Consider the following 20,696-nt stretch of genomic DNA (forward strand, 5'->3'; position numbering starts at 1 on the left):
TGCTCCAAGTTCTGAATTAATGACTTCTCCCGAAAACTGCAGGGTACCATGGGAGTGGGGTGAGGATGACATGAGCCCTGGGGCTGAGGTTGGTGGTCCTGTCCCGGCACTGCTGTACTGTACAGAAACGGAATATGAAGTGATTTGGACCATCAGTTTGAGGGAAAAATCACTTGTGTACATGAACCCATTCAAATGGGCGAGTTCTGTCCGTATTGCCTGTGTGCGCTCAGGTAGTCAGAACACCCATTTTGACACCAATATAGTTATATACATGTTCTTGTCCCCACAAAGTAATAGTGCCCCGAAAATAATGCTCTGTTCTACCACAAAGTAATAGTGCCCCTCTGTGTGCCCCTTATACTCCCACATAGTGTGTCCCATATGTGCCCTTACAAACTAATTGTGCCGCTTAACCCCTTAACGACCAGCCCATGGTGTTTTTACGTCCTCCCGAAGTGGGCTTTATTCTCTCAGGACGTAAAAACATGTGTCCTGCAGAGAATAAAGCCCCTCGGGCTGTGGACGTGACAGCTCCATGCTGTCGGTGTCCACAGGTAGCCGACAGCATGGAGCTGTCATCCCGGGCTGCGGGGACCCCCCCCCCCTTCCCGGAATTGCGATCGCAAAAAAGTAAATAAAAGTGGCCAAAAAGTTAAAGTTTTAGCTGCTCTGATGGATCGGATCCACCAGGGCAGCTGAAAATTCTTACCTGGCTTGTCGTCGGTGTCCCCCGGAGATCTGGTCCTCCCGGACCCGCCGCCGCTCTTCTGCGCATGCGCGCCAGACGATGACGTCACGCGCACGCGCAAAAGCCCGGGAACCCCGGCAAATTCAAAATCTCCTGGCTTCCGGCTCCTGAAGGTAGCCGGGAACCAGGAGGTGTTACTGGGGACCGCGGTGAGCGGTCCCCGGGCCCGCGATCGCCGCTATCCAATGGATAGCGGCGATCGCGAAAAAGTTAAAGTAAAAAAAAGTGCTAGTTTCAGCTTCCCTCATGGATCGGATCCATGAGGGGAGGTGAAAATACTCACCTCGGGTTCTCTGCGATGTCCCGGGACCCGAAGTGCCCGTCTGCGCATACGCGCCCGATGATTGACATCGGGCGCGTGCACAGAGGGGCTCGAGCCCCGGGAAATTCAAAATCCCTCTGCTCCTGGCTGCCATGTGTAGCCAAGTGCAGAGGGATTTCACTGGGGACATGATCACTGTCATCCAATGGATGACAGTGATCATGTAAAGTTTAAAAAAAAGTGTAAAAAAGTAAAAAAAAAAAAAAAAGTTAAAAAAAGTTTTAAAAAAGTTTAAAAAGCGTACGTTTCATCTCCCCTCACTGATCATATCCGTAAGGGAGGATGAAAGTACGCACATAAGGCCCCCAGATTTACTCGCGGACCTTACCACAGCTTCTGCGCACATGCCTGTCGCCAAAATGGCGGACGCATGCGCAAAAGCTGTGGATTGCCACGATAATTGAAATTCTCCCTGCTCTTGGCTACAAAACGTAGCCAAGAGCCTGGAGATTTCACGGGGGGCCGCGGTGAGGGGTTCCTGATCACATGTTCGCCGTTATCCAATGGATAATGGCGATCACGTAAAAAAGTTTTTAAAAAAAATTGAAGTTTCATCTCCCCTCACCGATGCGATCGGTGAGAGGAGATGAAACTTTTTACCGGAGGCCTCCGTATTTGCACCCCAACGGGATCCTCATCCGTGAACTTTCCCAGATTCTGCACATGGGACCGCCGGCAAAACACCGGACACATGCGCAGAAGTCGGGGAGCCCAGGAAATTTAAAATCTCCTTGCTCCCAGGCGACCAACGGTCACCGAGAGCCTGGAGCAGTGACGGGTGGCCTCGTTCTGCGGTCCCCGGTCACGTGATAAAAAGGTAGCGATCTACCTTAGGCCGGTCTCACATGACCGGATAGGAATTACGGATTCCGCATGCGTCTGATCCGCGGTAATAAGCAGATCAATCGCATTGGATTACACAATTCCGCTCACATTAGCGGGTCGGAATTGCGTAATCCACTCGCAGAAAAGAGAACGCAGCAGGTTTTATTTTACCGTGGCTATCCGCAGCATAGAGCCCATTGTGCTCCATGGTCGTGGATATACCCGCAGCCCATACGCAACTACGTTGTATACGGGCTGCAGGTACCCGCGTCATCGCTAAGCGACGGTGCAGGAAATACAAACAAAAAAAAGGTGTACTGCGCATGACCGCCCGTGTAAGTACGCAGTTATGCGCAGTACATTACGCGGCCGTACGCAGGGTCACAGCCGGGCTCACAGATGGGATCCGCTGCGGGCCTCCGCAAGCAGATTCCACCTACGGCTGTGTGAGCCCGGCGTTATTCAGACCGCTACCTGTAATACGCAATTTACAAGAAGCCCCGGGATGTTCGCCTTCCTGCAGTTCCAGGAGCAGCTTGTTGAGTGCCTTCTGTGCGAGACCGCAGCACCTCATCAAGCTTACGGAGACTCATGGAACGCCACTTTTCACACCCCGTCCCTGCCACTAAGGTCACAAAATACCCCCAAAAAGCATGAGAGGAGGGGGGGGGGATACCGGTTTTATTGCCCCATGGGCCCATCCCAACCAGCCTCTGTAATTACCCGTCTTCGGAAATACCACACAGTTCACATTATTACTTTTATCTAAGATTTGCGAACGCCAAAAAGGGCGCGGAGGGGGGTGGGGGGACTTTTAGGGAGTCAATTTTTATTCCGTACAAATAAGCAATGGGGCCTGGAATTTATTCAGTTGTGCCCTGAAATCCAATGGGTGTTCCCTCCTTTATAGGCCTTGCCATGGGTCCTGTAAGTAAATTAGGGCCACAATGGGTATGTTTCTGAACTCGGGACAAACGGGGGGATCCATTTTGGGGTGAACGTCTTCATTCCTATGTACACTGTACAAAAAAACTGTTTTTAAATTTAAAAAATTGCCAAAAAAATTGAAAATCGTTACTTTTTCCTTCTGCTTTGCTTAGATTCATTCATTCAAATACTGTGGGGTCAAAATACGCAGTACACCCCTAGATGAATTTGTTAAGGGGTCTAGTTTTCAAAATGGGGTCATTTGAGGGGGTTCTTTATAGTTTTGGCCGCTCAATGGCTCTATAAGTGGGCAATTGGGCCTGGAATTTATTCAGTTGTACCCTGAAATCCAACGGGTATTCCTTTCATTGTAGGCCTAGCCATGGGTCCTGTAAGTCTATTAGGGCCACAATGGGTATGTTTCTGAACACGAGACAAACACGGGTATCCATTTTGGGGTGAAAGTCTTCATTTATATGTGTGCTGTACAAAAAAAACTGTTTTTAAATTGACACAATAGCCCAAAAAATGAAAATCGTAATTTTTTCTTACTGCTTCGGTTAAATCTATTCAAAAATTGTAGGGTTAAAATACACAGTACACCCCTAGATAAATTTGTTAAGGGGTCTAGTTTTCAAAATGGGGTAATTTGTGGGGGTTCTCTATGGTTTTGGGTGCTCAAGAACTCTACAAGTGGGCAATGGGGCCCAAAAGGACTTCAAGCAAAATCTATGTTCTGAAAGCCACCGACTACTCCTTTCATTTTGGGCCCCGTTGTGCATGCGGACATAAGATTAGGGCCACAATGGGTATATTTCTGAAAACAGCACAAATAGGGGTATCCATTTTGGGGTGCAAATCTTCCTTCATATGTGTGCTGTACAAAAAAAGCTGTTTTTAAAATGACAGAATTGCCAAAAAAACAAAAATCCTAATTTATTCCTTTTGCTTTGCTTAAATTTATTCAAAAACTGTGTGGTCAAAATACACAGTACACCCCTAGATAAATTCGTTAAGGAGTCTAGTTTTCAAAATGGGGTCATTTGTGGGGGTTCTCTATGGTTTTGGGCGCTCAAGAACTCTACAAGTGGACAATGGGGCCTAAAAGGACTTCAAGCAAAATCTATGTTCTGAAAGCCACTGACTACTCCTTTCATTTTGGGCCCTGTTGTGCATCCATACATAAGATTAGGGCCACAATGGGTATGTTTCTGAGCATGGGACAAACAGGGGTATCCATTTTGGGGTGCAAGTCTTCATTCATATGTGTGCTGTACAAAAAAACTGCTTTTAAAATGACAGAATTACCAAAAAAATGAAAATCACAATTTTTTCCTTCTGATTGGCTTGAATTCATTCAAAAACTCTGGGGTCAAAATATGCAGTACACCCCTAGATAAATTCCTTAAGGGGTCTAGTTTTCAAAATGGGGTCATTTGTGGGGGTTTTCTATGGTTTTGGGCACTCAAGAACTCTACATGTGGGCAATGGGCAAAATTTCTGTTTTGAAAGACACTGACTACTCCTTTCATTTTGGGCCCCGTTGTGGACTCAGATATAACATTAGGGCCACAATGGGTATATTTCTGAACACGGGAGAAACAGGGGTATCCATTTTGGGGTGTAAATCCTCATTTTCATGTAAACTATAGGAAAAAAAAATGTCTTTAAAATTATAGATTTGCAAAAATATGAAATTTTACTTTTTCTCCTCTAAATTGAATTAATTCCTGAAAAAAAACTGTGGGGTCAAAATACTCATGACACCCCTCAGTGAATACACTAAGGGGTGTAGTTTTTAAAATGGGGTCATTTGTGGGGGTATCTATTATTGTGACACTCATGAGCCTTTCCAATCTTGGCTTGGTGTAGGAAAACAAAGTGTTCCTCAAAATGCTAAAAAGTAATGTTAAATTTGTACGTCTCCTAAATGGTTAAAAAAAAAACGAAAGTTTTTCCAATGTGCACCCAAAATAAAGTAAACGGGTGGAAATATAAATCTTAGCAAAAAATTCCATATTATGTTTGCACATATTTAAGATATTGCAGTTGGAAATGTGAACAAATTACGATTTTTTTTCAAAATTTTCCTAATTTTGGCGCTTTTAATAAATAAACACAAATTCTATCTAATTTTTCCGCCTAAATGAAGTACAACATGTGGCGAAAAAACAATGTCAGAATCGCTTGGATATGCAAAACCTTTCTGGTGTTTTTCCATGTTAAAGTGACACATGTCAGATTTGCAAAATTTGGCCTGGTCATTAAGGCGCAAACAGGCTTGGTCACTAAGGGGTTAAGGTGCTAATTCCCTTTAGAAGGGCCCTTAACCCCGGCAGTCCATTGTCGCTGGCCCCATTTACACAGCTGCAGTGCCTGGCCCTGAAACTTATGGGCCCTTCCCCATCAGCCCAGTACCCCTGTGCCGTCTCTGCCGGCTCTGTTTCATCACTGTCAGATGGCACGGAGCTGTTGTCACATACCTGACTGCTCCTGAGGCGGTCCGTCGCTTCAGAGTCGTTGGGTATGCGATTGTACAATGACAGCGGCTGAGCATGGCCCGACTGTGATGCAATAGGACCGGGGTGCCTACCCGCTCGTGCCCACAGATGGGTGACTGGACAGCAGTACTTAAGTAGGTGGCCCCTCTGGGCATGGGAGCCCTGGGCAGTTGCCCAGTTTGCACTCTCCCACCTCCAGCACTGGCCTTACTTTCTTGGTTGGAGTATTTATATAGTCTGCTGAGATTAGTGTCATTAGCCCCGTTACTGGTTATGTCTACCAGTTTCAGATAAGCCATCATTTTCTATTATCTTGTAAGCCTTTTCTTGGGTCACGTTCAGACCGGCGTTGGTGTCTCCAGTCTATGTCCGCTGTTGGGCTCAGTCTTCAGAGCCAAACAGAACAGCGATAATCCCCAAACCAGAGGCTCCTGCGCAGATGTGAATAGTAGCCTTAATCTATCGCCTTCCAGTCCTCAGCCTCAGAACCTTACATATGCATGTTTGTATTTGGCTTCTTGACATCTGTGACGGCCTACAGTATACACTAAGCTTAAAGGGATTAGTGAGGTTACATGTATATGTTAAGACTAGCTTACCCATGCCCAAAATAACAAACTAGCTGATACACTCACCTCTCTGCTCCCCACAGGCCCCCTGGTGGCGGCTCCGGCTCTCTGCTGTAACGTGGGGTTTACAGGCTGCAGCAGCCCGTGTGCAGGACATCACATACTCCTGCAGCCTGTAAACACTACATCAGAGTGGAGGGCTGGGGCTGTGCACAGGGAACATGTGGGGAGCAGAGACGGGGGGATGGGAGAAGCTACATTTCACAAAAATACTTGAACTCTGACGATCCCTTGAAGGCTGACATCACTTAATGTACATTTATTACATACAGTAAGCGTGCAGGGAGTATGCAGACATGCACTTTTACGTATAGATTTTTAGGGTTTTTAGTAGAGATGAGCGAACACGTTCGGCTCCGCCCCTTTTTCGCCCGAACACCGAACTTTGCGAACACTTCAGTGTTCGGGCGAAAAAGTTCGGGGGCCGCCGTGGCAGAGCGGGGGGGTGCGGCGGGGAGTGGGGGGGAGAGGGAGAGAGAGAGGGCTCCCCCCTGTTCCCCGCTACTGCCGCCCGCGCCGCCGCGCATCTCCCCGCCCCCCGGCGGCACCCGGACACTTACGCGCGAACACTGCAGTGTTCGGCAAAGCCGGTGTCCGGGTGCGGATGTGTCCGTAACGGACATGTTCGCTCATCTCTAGTTTTTAGTCTTTGTGTTACGTGTATATTCAGATGTTTCCATACAGTTGTCCGTTTTTATATTAAAGCACACCGATGTCTGTCCCTGTCCAGCAGTCTGCTGCTTCAGTAAACTTGTAGTTTTCTAGTTCTACACTTTTTTTTCTTTTTTAATGTTTTGATTGAATTTTAAGCAATTTATACACCAAATAAGGTGGCATTCAGTGCCCAGGACAGTCCCCACGTGTGCTGAAGTGTTCCATCATCATACAGTAAGTCCCAAACATCATACTTAATGAGTAATTGGTCCGGACATCAAGTCTCAGAATCAAAAGACTTTTTGCTTTGCTGAGATGATGTCTCCAGACTAGACCTCCGCACAGATACATTACCCGGCTGACTGGGAAGAATAGAGTAGAGCCCCCCCTGTGGAGCACCCTATGACAAAAGTAGCGGCAGATCTTCCGTCATTCTCTTCTCCAAAAACAGGTGGTTAAGTTAAAAGCTGTGTCAGTAGCCTCTCCTACCCAAGGGGCAATACTGCGTATGAAGCAATAAAGCTCTCCCAGTTTTTAAAAGAATTTTGGACGCTTCCACCCATTCTATTTGTATAATAAATGTCATTTTTTTCCCAAAAAGAGCTGTAAGGGAGGAGACATGTCCACCCAGATGTGCGGGATCATCTGAACTCCCTCTGACTAAACCCTATGTTTCCTGCTGCCCTGTGTGCACATACTTCTTTTTGGGTTTATGTAAACAGATATTGCCCAAACGGGATCAAATGGGTTGTCTGAAGTTATGAATCTGTGTACTCGCGCTCAAAAAGTTCAGATGATTTCACAATCCTACAAACAGAAGCTGTGTCAGAGATGCATATGCTCTCACACATCCACTGGTCCCAACACCTCCTAACAATCTGGTCAGACGCTCCTCTCTACTCATTGTCTGTAGGGGGCGTCCTGAGCCCGGTCACCTTGTGTGCCCCCATCCAGTGGTCCCAACACCCCCTAACAGTCTGGTCAGATGGTCCTCTCTACTGGTGGTCTGTCGGGGGTTCTGAGCCCAGTCAACTTGTGTGCTCCCATCCACTGGTCCCAACACTTCCTAACAGTCTGGTCTGACGCTCCTCTCTACTGGTGGTCTGTAGGGGTCATCCTGGGCCCGGTCACCTTGTGTGCCCTCATCCACTGGTCCCAACACCCCCTAACAGTCTGGTCAGACGCTCCTCTCTACTTGTGATCTGTCCTGAGCCCGGTCACCTTGCGTGCCCTCACACATCCAGTGGTCCTAACACCTCCTAACAGTCTGGTCAGATGGTCCTCTCTACTGGTGGTCTGTCGGGGGTCCTGAGCCCAGTCAACCAGTGTGCTCCCATCCACTGGTCCCAACACTTCCTAACAGTCTGGTCTGACGCTCCTCTCTACTCATTGTCTGTAGGGGGCGTCCTGAGCCCGGTCACCTTGTGTGCCCTCATCCACTGGTCCCAACACCCCCTAACAGTCTGGTCAGATGGTCCTCTCTACTGGTGGTCTGTCGGGGGTCCTGAGCCCAGTCAACTTGTGTGCTCCCATCCACTGGTCCCAACACTTCCTAACAGTCTGGTCTGACGCTCCTCTCTACTGGTGGTCTGTAGGGGTCATCCTGAGCCCGGTCACCTTGTGTGCCCTCATCCACTGGTCCCAACACCCCCTAACAATCTGGTCAGATGCTCCTCTCTACTGGTGGTCTGTAGAAGGCGTCCTGAGCCCGGTCACCTTGTGTGCCCTCACACATCCACTGGTACCAACATCTCCTAACAATCTGGTCAGACGCTCCTCTCTACTGGTGGTCTATAGGGGGCGCCCTGAGCCCGGTCACCTTCTGTGCTCTCACACATCCACTGGTCCCAACACCTCCTAACAATCTGGTCAGACGCTCCTCTCTACTGGTGGTCTGTCGGGGGCGTCCTGAGCCCGGTCACCTTGTGTGCCCTCACACATCCGCTGGTCCCAACTCCCAACACCTCCTAACAATCTGGTCAGACGCTCCTCTCTACTGATGGTCTATAGGCAGCGCCCTGAGCCCGGTCACCTTGTGTTCTCTCACACATCCGCTGATCCCAACTCCCAACACCTCCTAACAATCTGGTCAGATGCTCCTCTCTACTGGTGGTCTATAGGGGGCGCCCTGAGACCTGTCACCTTGTGTGCTCTCACACATCCACTGGTCCCAACACCTCCTAACAATCTGGTCAGACGTTCCTCTCTACTGGTGGTCTGTAGGTGGCGCCCTGAGCCGGGTCACCTTGTGTGCTCTCACACATCCGCTGGTCCCAACACCTCCTAACAATCTGGTCAGATGCTCCTCTCTGCTGGTGGTCTGTCGGGGGCGTCCTGAGCCCGGTCACCTTGTGTGCCCCCATCCAGTGGTCCCAACACCCCCTAACAGTCTGGTCAGATGGTCCTCTCTACTGGTGGTCTGTCGGGGGTCCTGAGCCCAGTCAACTTGTGTGCTCCCATCCACTGGTCCCAACACTTCCTAACAGTCTGGTCTGACGCTCCTCTCTACTGGTGGTCTGTAGGGGTCATCCTGGGCCCGGTCACCTTGTGTGCCCTCATCCACTGGTCCCAACACCCCCTAACAATCTGGTCAGATGCTCCTCTCTACTGGTGGTCTATAGAAGGCGTCCTGAGCCCGGTCACCTTGTGTGCCCTCACACATCCACTGGTACCAACATCTCCTAACAATCTGGTCAGACGCTCCTCTCTACTGGTGGTCCATAGGGGGCGCCCTGAGCCCGGTCACCTTCTGTGCTCTCACACATCCTCTGGTCCCAACACCTCCTAACAATCTGGTCAGATGCTCCGCTCTACTGGTGGTCTGTCGGGGGCGTCCTGAGCCCGGTCACCTTGTGTGCCCTCACACATCCGCTGGTCCCAACTCCCAACACCTCCTAACAATCTGGTCAGACGCTCCTCTCTATTGATGGTCTATAGGCAGCGCCCTGAGCCCGGTCACCTTGTGTTCTCTCACACATCCGCTGGTCCCAACTCCCAACACCTCCTAACAATCTGGTCAGATGCTCCTCTCTACTGGAGGTCTATAGGGAGCGCCCTGAGACCTGTCACCTTGTGTGCTCTCACACATCCACTGGTCCCAACACCTCCTAACAATCTGGTCAGACGTTCCTCTCTACTGGTGGTCTGTAGGTGGCGCCCTGAGCCGGGTCACCTTGTGTGCTCTCACACATCCGCTGGTCCCAACACCTCCTAACAATCTGGTCAGATGCTCCTCTCTGCTGGTGGTCTGTCGGGGGCGTCCTGAGAACGGTCACCTTGTGTGCCCCCATCCAGTGGTCCCAACACCCCCTAACAGTCTGGTCAGATGGTCCTCTCTACTGGTGGTCTGTCGGGGGTCCTGAGCCCAGTCAACTTGTGTGCTCCCATCCACTGGTCCCAACACTTCCTAACAGTCTGGTCTGACGCTCCTCTCTACTGGTGGTCTGTAGGGGTCATCCTGGGCCCGGTCACCTTGTGTGCCCTCATCCACTGGTCCCAACACCCCCTAACAGTCTGGTCAGACGCTCCTCTCTACTTGTGATCTGTCCTGAGCCCGGTCACCTTGCATGCCCTCACACATCCAGTGGTCCTAACACCTCCTAACAGTCTGATCAGAAGCTACACTCTACTGGTGGTCTGTAGGGGGCGTCCTGAACCTGTTCACCTTGTGTGCCCCCATCCACTGGTCCCAACACCCCCTAACAGTCTGGTCAGACGTTCCTTTCTATTGGTGGTCTGTAGGGGGCGTCCTGAGCCCAATGACATTGTGTGCCCTCACACATCTGCTGGTCCCAACACCTCCTAACAGTCTGGTCAGGCGCTCCTCTCTACTGGTTACCTGTAGGGGGCGTCCTGAGCCCGGTCACCTTGTGTGCCCTCATCCACTGGTCCCAACACCTCCTAACAGTCGGGTCAGGCTCTCCTCTCTACTGGTTGTTTGTAGGGGGCGTCCTGAACCCAATCACATTGTGTGCCCTCGCACATCCGCTGGTCCCAACACATCCTAACAGTCTGGTCAGGCGCTCCTCTCTAGTGGTTGTTTGTAGGGGGCATCCTGAGCCCAGTCACCTTGTCTGCCCTCACATCTCCACTGGTCCCAACACCCCTTAACAGTCTGGTCAGATGCTCCTCTCTACTAGTGATCTGTCGGGGGTCCTGAGTCTGGTCACCTTGTGTGCCCTCACATATCCACTAGTCCCAACACCTCCTAACAGTCTGGTCAGACGGTCCTCTCTACTGGTGGTCTGTTGGGGGTCCTGAGCCCAATCACCTTGTGTGCCCCCATCCACTAGTCCCAACACCTCCTAACAGTCTGGTCAGATGGTCCTCTCTACTTGTGGTCCAGCTTCTCACATCTCAATAATGCGCCCCTCTCAGACTCTGGTAACGGGGTGAAATCTCTCCTCTGTGTTGTAGAGGTGTATAGTGGTCAACAAGCTCCACACAAGGAGAAGAAGAGGTCACTGCACACAAGAAGCCTCCAAGAGCCTCTTATAGGCCAAGGGGGGAACCACTTTTAGGGTCTCCGGTGACCATTCATCTAATCACCACAACTTATCATTTACAGATCTGCCTGAGATGGAACCACAGGACAGGGTCTGCAGCAGAACCACAACTTCTTCTGGGGGTGGATTTTCTTTTAACAGAGTGTAATATTTTGCAAATTACCTAAATATTTGATCGCAACCTTTTTTAATGACTTTTTGACTAATTTACCCTGTTTACAAGGCGTTGCTCATTCTATAAAATCTCTCTTTCAGAATGCTTGTAAAGACCAGATAATAGCCTTCAATATGCTTAACTACAGGGCATGTAAGAACCTCTGGAAATCATGTGTGGATCATCATACCTTTTTTCAGGCAAAGCGATCACTAGCTTATGAGAAGAAGCTGGTGTCTAACTACTGGACCCTGGGTGCTGCCAACCATGCCAAGTGAGTCCGGTTACTCCATTGTTTATTTATCACCACACACACAACCTCTCACTGCAGTTATAGTAATATGGCCATACGCTCTGCATGCGCCGAACTGCAGGATTGTAACCCAGCGAAACCCTGCGGGCAGCTCTTGGACCTCTCCCCTCTGTAACCCCCAGTCCGTAGAATGCTGTGAAGGTACAATGTTAGCCTTCTGTGAGGGAGCAAGAGAGTGGTGAGGCACTGCTGGAGTCTTTTCACGTAGGACCTGCATGTGATGCCCCTGACACGGCCTGGGGGTCTCTAGTAGATGCGGCTCTCCTGCTCGTGACGAGCACCGTAGCATATGTAACAAGAAAAGAAGGACATGAGACTGAACTGTAATATGATCAGCTGCAGTGCTCAATGAAGGATTATATAATAACCATACAGGTCGGAGAGAATAACCAGTAACCTTACACTGAGACTCCGACCCCAAGTGGGAGACACATCTAATAAAGCACATGACAAGAGTAGCATACAAGGAACGGGCAGTGGGGGCGCTACCGGGGTATTTACAGGGGAAATCAGCTAGAAACCTCTGAAGTCATGGCCTCATACCACACAGCTACAGCTTACCTTAAAGTAAAACATATTAGAGCCATCACGGTAAATTAACCCTTCACTCACAGTAATGCACAAAGTTCCCATGGGTATTGTCTGAGTATTGCAGACCTGTCAGTGCTGAGCAGGAGGAAGCAGCGTTACATAGGATATATAGGATAGATAGATATGAGAGAGATAGATATGAGAGAGATATGAGATAGATAGATATGAGAGAGATATGAGATAGATAGATATGAGAGAGATATGAGATAGATAGATATGAGAGAGATATGAGATATGAGATAGATAGATATGAGATGGATAGATATGAGATGGATAGATAGGAGATAGATAGATAGGAGATAGGAGAAAGATAGGAGATAGATATGAGATAGATAGATAGATAGATAGATAGATAGATAGATAGATAGGAGATGGATAGGAGATGGATAGATAGATGGATAGGAGATGGCTGGATAGATGGATAGGAAAATCACGGTAAATTAACCCTTCACTCACAGTAATGCACAAAGTTCCCATGGGTATTGTCTGAGTATTGCAGACCTGTCAGTGCTGAGCAGGAGGAAGCAGCGTTACATAGGATATATAGGATAGAGAGATATGAGAGAGATATGAGAGAGATATGAGAGAGATATGAGAGAGATATGAGAGAGATATGAGATAGATAGATATGAGAGAGATATGAGAGAGATATGAGATAGAGAGATATGAGAGAGATATGAGAGAGATATGAGAGAGATATGAGAGAGATATGAGAGAGATATGAGAGAGATATGAGAGAGATATGAGAGAGATATGAGATAGAGAGATATGAGATAGAGAGATATGAGAGAGATATGAGATAGAGAGATATGAGAGAGATATGAGATAGATATGAGAGAGATATGAGAGAGATATGAGATAGATAAATAGATATGAGATAGATAGATAGATATGAGATTGATATGAGATGGATAGATAGATGGATAGGAGATGGATAGGAGATGGATGGATAGATAGATGGATAGGAGATGGATGGATAGATAGATGGATAGGAGATGGATGGATAGATAGATGGATAGGAGATGGATTGATAGATAGATAGGAGATTAGATAGGAAATAGATAGATATGAGATAGATAAATAGATAGGAGATAGATAGATATGAGATACATAAATAGATAGATATGAGATAGATAGATAGATATGAGGTAGATAGATATGAGATAGATAGATAGATTTGAGATAGATAGATAGATAGATAGATATGGGATAGATAGATAGATAGATAGATAGATAGATATGGGATAGATAGATAGATATGGGATAGATAGATAGATATGGGATAGATAGATAGATATGGGATAGATAGATAGATATGGGATAGATAGATAGATATGGGATAGATAGATAGATAGATATGGGATAGATAGATAGATAGATATGGGATAGATAGATAGATATGGGATAGATAGATAGATAGATATGGGATAGATAGATAGATAGATATGGGATAGATAGATAGATAGATAGATATGGGATAGATAGATAGATAGATATGGGATAGATAGATAGATAGATAGATATGAGAGACAGATAGATAGATAGATATGAGAGATAGATAGATATGAGATGGATAGATATGAGATGGATAGATAGATAGATATGAGATAGATAGATAGATAGATAGATAGATAGGAGATAGATATGAGATAGATATGAGATGGATAGGAGATGGATAGATAGATGGATAGGAGATGGATAGATAGATGGATAGGAGATGGATAGATAGATGGATAGGAGATGGATAGATAGATAGGAGATGGATAGATAGATATGAGATAGATAGATAGATATGAGATAGATAGATAGATATGAGATAGATAGATAGATAGATATGAGATACATATGAGATAGATAGATAGATATGAGATGGATAGGAGATGGATAGATGGATGGATAGATGGATAGGAGATGGATAGATAGATAGATATGAGATAGATATGAGATAGATAGATAGATATGAGATAGATAGATAGATATGAGATAGATAGATAGATATGAGATAGATAGATATGAGATAGATAGATATGAGATAGATAGATAGATAGATATGAGATAGATAGATAGATATGAGATAGATAGATAGATAGATATGAGATAGATAGATAGATAGATATGAGATAGATATGAGATAGATATGAGATAGATAGACATGAGATAGATATGAGATAGATATGAGTTAGATATGAGATAGATAGACATGAGATAGATAGATATTAGATAGCTATGAGATAGATAGATATGAAGTAGATAGATAGATATGAAGTAGATAGATAGATATGAAGTAGATAGATATGCGATAGATAGATAGATAGATATGAGATAGATACATAAATATGAGATAGATAGATATGAGATAGAGAGATGGATATGAGAGAGATGTGAGGTAGATAATGTAACATTCTGCTGAATGACTGGGCGAGACGGTGAATTAAGCATCCCCTCGTACTCTGATGCCGACGAGCAGAATATACAGAGATGTGTGAATACACTAGTGTCATTTTATAGTTGCACCCAACATAATATATGCGAGTTACGTCTTCAATACCACAAACCTTAGGCAGTCACAGATCACTAGGTGACAGCTGAGGCTGCTTGTGTAAGCGGAGGCTCTGGCCCGAACGTTCTCTTACAGTTTATAGCAGCTGTACCAGACGCTAGGCACCACCGCCTTTGGCCAGGGAAATGGCTGGGAGATCCATCCAGGGGAGGCGGAAGTAAAGAGGTGCTGCAGCCACTGTATGGCCCCATCCTCCCTGCCGGGACGGTGGCAGAGAGGAGGTAGTATGAAGCGCTGAAGAGGGGATCTACTCCTTGATGATGTGTTGGGGAAGAGTAACCCATTGGTAGGGCTTGTGTTGTGGAACATTAGGTCCCGCCTACCCCCTTTGAAGGCTCACTAATAATCTGGGTGCAGGAGGCGCCCTATAAAAGGGGTGAGCTGTGTCTCAGTAGCAACAGCTGATTACAACAGTGTGTTGCAGCAAGACAAAGTGGGGCACAGCAGAGAGAACAACATGTCATCTAATGTGGCAGAGGCCGCTATGTAGGAGAGCGGCAGGAGCAGCAGTGAGAGCGCAAAAAGGGTCTGACAACCAGGAGACTAATACAGAAGACCATCGAAAGGGTCCTGACAACCGAGAGAGGGAGTCATCACTGTGGCTTCAATGGCAGGATGAACAGCCAGATTTCTGAGAACACATGGCCTAGGAATGCTGCTGATTCTTGGTTAGTTGAAATGAGTCTGTACTGCCATGCGACGTACGTAAGTGAGGCCGGCCTCATTACTTACTGATATGCACACCAAAAAAGGACTTGTTAGCCTGTAGGCCTGTAGAGGGTTTGTGAGGTGTTAGTGCATGTAGTTTAGTAATGTTTGGTTTAAGCACTGCAGAATAAGTTGATGCTATACAAATAAAGGTTATTATTATTTGAGCAGAGGAGTTGTTGATTATTGATATATGTGTGTAGTTTATGCTGGAAGGGCGCAGCAAGTCACCTGACGTGCTTAGAGGAAACGTGATGTAGCCAGGGTTAGGCCTCCGAGAAATGGATTTATGTGACATCTAGGACATCAGGCGTCTTGTGTGTAGAGTCACAGCCCCTATGGAGCGGACTAGGCTACAGAGTGCAGAGTCAGTAATGGCCAACATATCATTATCAGGTGGTTTCTTGCGACCTGGTTCGAGAAACCTGTAAAATTGTAGTTTCAAGTAATTCATGCCTTCCAATGGAGTGGAAACCCAACCTTTGTTAAATTTGGTTATGTCTCCGCCTCCATCTGTCATGGCCGCCCTTAGACTCCGCCCACCTACTTCACTATCATCAGCATTTGAGTTTGGTGTATAACGTAATGAAGTTATCAGAGACATTAGTGCAAGAAAGCGAAGGCTCCGAGTACCAGACTTAAACCTACAAAAGCTCTATGGATGTGTAGAAGCAATGAACTTTGAAGTGCAAGATGGTGAAAGGTAAACTCAAGCTGTAATTACTGCAAGAACACTAAAAGGCAGTCCCTTGTAAGGAAGCAAGGCAGAAGCAACAGCAGAGTCTGCTGGCATTACCTGCAGGTACGATGGAAGCAGTCCTGGACCCGTCTGTTTATCTATTGTAGAAAGGCATCCAAGACCCTTCTGAAGAAGAAATAGGACATGACTCTGGATGTCAAAGCTGACAAATAAGTGAAGGGGCTATACCAAATACATCTGCTGAGAGATGCTTGAGAATAAGAAGATGTATGATGAAGCTCCAGCCATACCGGGACATACAAGAACTGGCATTACTGGGGCACCAGAAACATAGAACAATTTTCAGATGTATCCTATAGAAAAAAGTATCATCTCCCCCCTTATGTTGTATACATAACTGGGATTCAAGAGAAAGGGAGGCTGTTAGGAGTTGTACTTATTTAGCCTCTGCCATCTACAGGCTATAGTGATATGATAATTCTTAAACTTTTGTAAAGTTGTGTCTAAAAAAGGCTGGAGTAGACATAGCTTCAGAAAATACAGATACTGACTCTTCATTGTGTACCAGTGCTGTATGTTTTGTAGTGGCTGTGCCATACATAGCAGGGACTGAGCTGAACCACTCTTCAGTCAATCAGTGGGGTAGCCTGACCCCCAGCGATCTGATTTTAAAGGCCTGTCAAAGCAATAAAATTGTGCATTTGGAAGGCACCTCCAGGGTCATCAGGTCCAACCCCCTGCTCAGTGCAGGATCACTAAACCATCCCAGACAGATGTCTGTCCGCCTCTGAAGACTTCCATTGAAGGTGAACTCCCCTCCTCCCGTGGTAACCTGTTCCACTCATTGATGCCCCTCACTGTCTAATATCTAATCTGTGTTTCCTCCCTTTCAGTTTCATCCCATTGCTTCTAGTCTTTCCTTGTTCAGATGAGAATAGGGCTGATCCCTCTGCACTGTAACGGCCCTTCAGATATTTGTAGGCAGCTATTAAGTCTCCTCTCAGCCTTCTCTTCTGCTAAACATTCCCAGATCCTTTAACCGTTCCTCATAAGACATGATTTGCAGACCGCTCACCATCTTGGTAACACTTCTCTGATCTTGCTCCAGTTTGTTTATGTCTTTTTTAAATTGGGGTGCCCAGTACTGGACCCAGTATTCCAGATGAGGTCTGACTAAGGAAGAGTAGAGGGGGATAATGACCTCACGTGATCTAGACTCTATGCTTCTCTTAATACATCCCAGAATCGTGTTTGCCTTTTTGGCTGCTGCATCACATTGTTGACTCATGTTCAGTCTGTGATCTATTAGTATACCCAAGTCTTCTTCACATGTGCTGCTGCTTAGCCCAATTCCTCCCATTCTGCATGTGCTTTCTTCATTTTTCTTGCCCAGATTTAGGACTTGGGTATTTAACAAGGAGGAATGCATTCTGTTAGTCGCTGCCCACTGTACAACCTTTTCCAGATCTTTTTGAATCTTCTTTCTTCTCTAGTGTTAGCTATCCTTCCTAGCCTTGTGCCTTCTAATTTGATCAGTTTCTCCTCAATTCCCTCCTCCAGATCATTTATAAAAATGTGCTTTTTTTAAGTTCTTAAGGCTAAAATTAGTTATGTTACTATGGGGTTTAAAATAAATATATATTTGCATGAGACATATTCATTTCAAAATCTACAATTAAAGTGACATTTTTAGGAGGCAGTTTCCAAATTTAATCCTTTCCAAACCATTTTTGGATTACGAGTTTCCTAGGGAACTTGATGTTTCTGCCGTTATACAACATCGCCATCTGCTGGGAAAAGTCAGTAACTACATCATACAAGGCTTCAGAGTGGCATGGGCAGCGGAGTAGCTGGCCTGTCTGCTGACATCAGAGCTGTTGGGGGGATTACACCTTGTTGCACTCGGCTCCTGGGGGCTGGCGTCATGATATGAAATCAAGCTGATCCATGAGTCTAAGAGACTGGTTGCTAACTGTATGTCAAAGTGCAAGGCCCCCTGCAATCTAACGCCCCCTTTACATGTGCGTATTTGTGCTATATGCAAGAGTAATATCCATTGATTTCAATAGGTTTGACCATTCCGCACGTTTTCCGCATTTGCACACCAAAAGTCCAATGTGCAAAAGTGCGCGCTACACGCTGGAAGATGTGTGAAACTGTGTAATAGTTCCAGACATCTGCTACTCATTAAACTAATTAGCCACTTCAGTCGATGTATCTGTAGGCGCAAAAAGTACATTAAAATACGCTGATGCGTGCGCCGGAAATCACCGTTCATTCCGCAAACATACACTTGCTGGAATGAAGGGGCCTGGGGGATGAGAAGGGAAGCTGCGTTCCCTCACCGGTGTATGTAGAAGGGGGGCACAGATGTGTCTAATGGGTATCATGGCCTGATGGGTCATGGATCAGACAATGGCCATATTGGTGATGAATATGAACATTACTCCTTACCATTATGGCAGCTGGTGAATATGGTTTAGTCGGTGATCAGCTCTCCCAGAATACAGGATTTAGCAGCTTTTTGGCTGATCGGGTCCCCTGACACATACAGTAATATGCGGATCTGAGGCACAAGCCATCCTTCAGACTTGTCTACAGCAAAGTGAGAGTGACACAACGAGACATTGTAACTTGGGTGTTTCCTTACTTTTGAGATATCCTGTATATATAATGTATGCCGTATAATCTCATACGCTATTAAACTAAACGCCAGTGACAGATACACATCACCACCTTTTTGTATGCACTCACTTTTATACACTTTTGGCCCAATGAAGGAGATTTATCAAAACTAGTACAAGTAAACTGAATAGATAAAGCAGTAGCGGGCAACCAGGGCACTGACTATTTCAGGACTTATTTGGTCACTTTGGACAACTTTTCTTCTTCCTTTTAGTGATAAATCTCAATGTTTGCATGTTTTGAACATTATTTGTGGATATTTATTGAAAAAAAAGCTAAAACAATTTGCCTTTATTTCTCCCAGATCTGCCAGCAGTCAGCTCTGCAGAAAAGTCATGGGTGGCAGGGCTTTAAACACAGATTTAAGGAGATCTGTGTCTGTGGAGCACCTGGAGACCAAAAGCCTTCCTTCTCGCTCTCCTCCTACTACACCAATTTGGTAAGTAGTGGGTTTAGGCAGTGTTGGCACAATGTGGCGCTAGATGTGTATTCTTGCTGTTCCATATTAATACAAGCTGCTCGGAGAATCACAGGTCACACACTGACTTCTGTAAATCACAAAAGATTCTGTTTGTCAAACAGCCAAAGAATTTATAGTCCTTTAAGACAAATACATTGAAGTTGGATGACCAAAAGTCACATGATTTAACATATTGTGTCACACCTTTTAGCTCATGCAGTGACTTTGTTGTTTGGTCACTTGGTGATGCACTGTCTGACATCATTAACTGGTAATCCATAAGAATTCTTAAGGTGTGTGTGTATGTATATATATAATATGTGTGTGTATATATATGCGTGTGTGTATGTATATATATATATATATATATATATATATATATATAATATATATAATATGTGTGTGTATATATGTGTGTGTGTATATGTATGTGTGTATGTGTGTATATATTGTGAGGGATTAGCGTTTAGGGTCAGTAGCAGCGTGGGCATCCGCGGCCAGAGACAGTGACACCGGGCAACAAAAGGTCCTTTAGTCCAGGCTTCGCCTGGGTTTATTGCAGCATACAACACAAATAAAACAGGCCTTGACTTCAGACCAACATAAAATAATCACCTGCTCGTCTGAGCGCTTACTACACAGAGTCCAGCCCTGACTACTCACTTCAAAACGTCACATAGCCAGTCCGGTCCTCAGACCTGTGGAGGTCTCACCACACCCTCCGGGTTGTTGAGGTTAGGGGCGTCACCCTGTCAACCTCACCTTTGGCTCTCTCAGTCCACACGCCGGGCTAGCCGGGCTCCTTGCTCCACAGAGCCCTCTCTCTGGCTCTCAGCCAGACGCTCTCTCTCTATCTCTGACCTGCAGGCCCAGGCTTTATAAGGCCTGGTAACAGCCTCACCTGGTACATGGGAGTGGCCATCCCACCCTTCGCTTTGACCACTTCAGGAAAAGCCGGCCCGGACTATGCGGCTTGGAGCCACTTACAAAACTACAACGTGTCAGTAACATTGCGTTACTGACACAGAAATGCTGGCTTCCTCCACCGAGCCCAGGCCACTCGGTGGCACGTATCCACCCTCCAGCACTTTGTCAGTCACTGTCTCACAATAAATAAATATATATATATATATATATATATATATATATATATATATATATATATAATATGTGTGTATATATGGTCAAATAAAGTAAAACAGATATTAAAAAGCTCAATTTGTTAAGCACATCTCTAAGACAAAGTCCCTATCTAGTCAGCTCTCCGGCTACACATTTGTGTCAGTGAGGGCCAATTGTAACATTTCTTCTTCTTCAGGCCTTGCAAACTTTTTCCAAAAATATCTAGTGTATCAAGTAAGTTACAGGAAATGGAGTGGGGAACATGATGGTGTGCAAACACTATGGCGTC

At 46.1% G+C, this 20,696-nt stretch overlaps 1 protein-coding gene across 6 annotated transcripts in view; it reads left to right on the plus strand.

Annotated features, from left to right (window-relative positions):
- The window catches only part of PTPN3 (protein tyrosine phosphatase non-receptor type 3), a 318,436-nt gene that overhangs the window by 173,004 nt on the left and 124,736 nt on the right, over window positions 1-20,696 (plus strand). For 5 of the 6 annotated variants that reach the window (XM_066579095.1, XM_066579096.1, XM_066579097.1 and 2 more), the window contains 2 exons: window positions 11,370-11,542; window positions 19,130-19,264. In XM_066579095.1, the coding sequence (XP_066435192.1) occupies window positions 11,370-11,542; window positions 19,130-19,264 (308 nt within the window). The remainder of the gene's footprint in view (window positions 1-11,369; window positions 11,543-19,129; window positions 19,265-20,696) is intronic. The other variant, XM_066579100.1, reaches the window with a different exon arrangement.

Source organism: Eleutherodactylus coqui, chromosome 9 (assembly GCF_035609145.1).
Source record: "Eleutherodactylus coqui strain aEleCoq1 chromosome 9, aEleCoq1.hap1, whole genome shotgun sequence".
Taxonomy (NCBI): domain Eukaryota; kingdom Metazoa; phylum Chordata; class Amphibia; order Anura; family Eleutherodactylidae; genus Eleutherodactylus; species Eleutherodactylus coqui.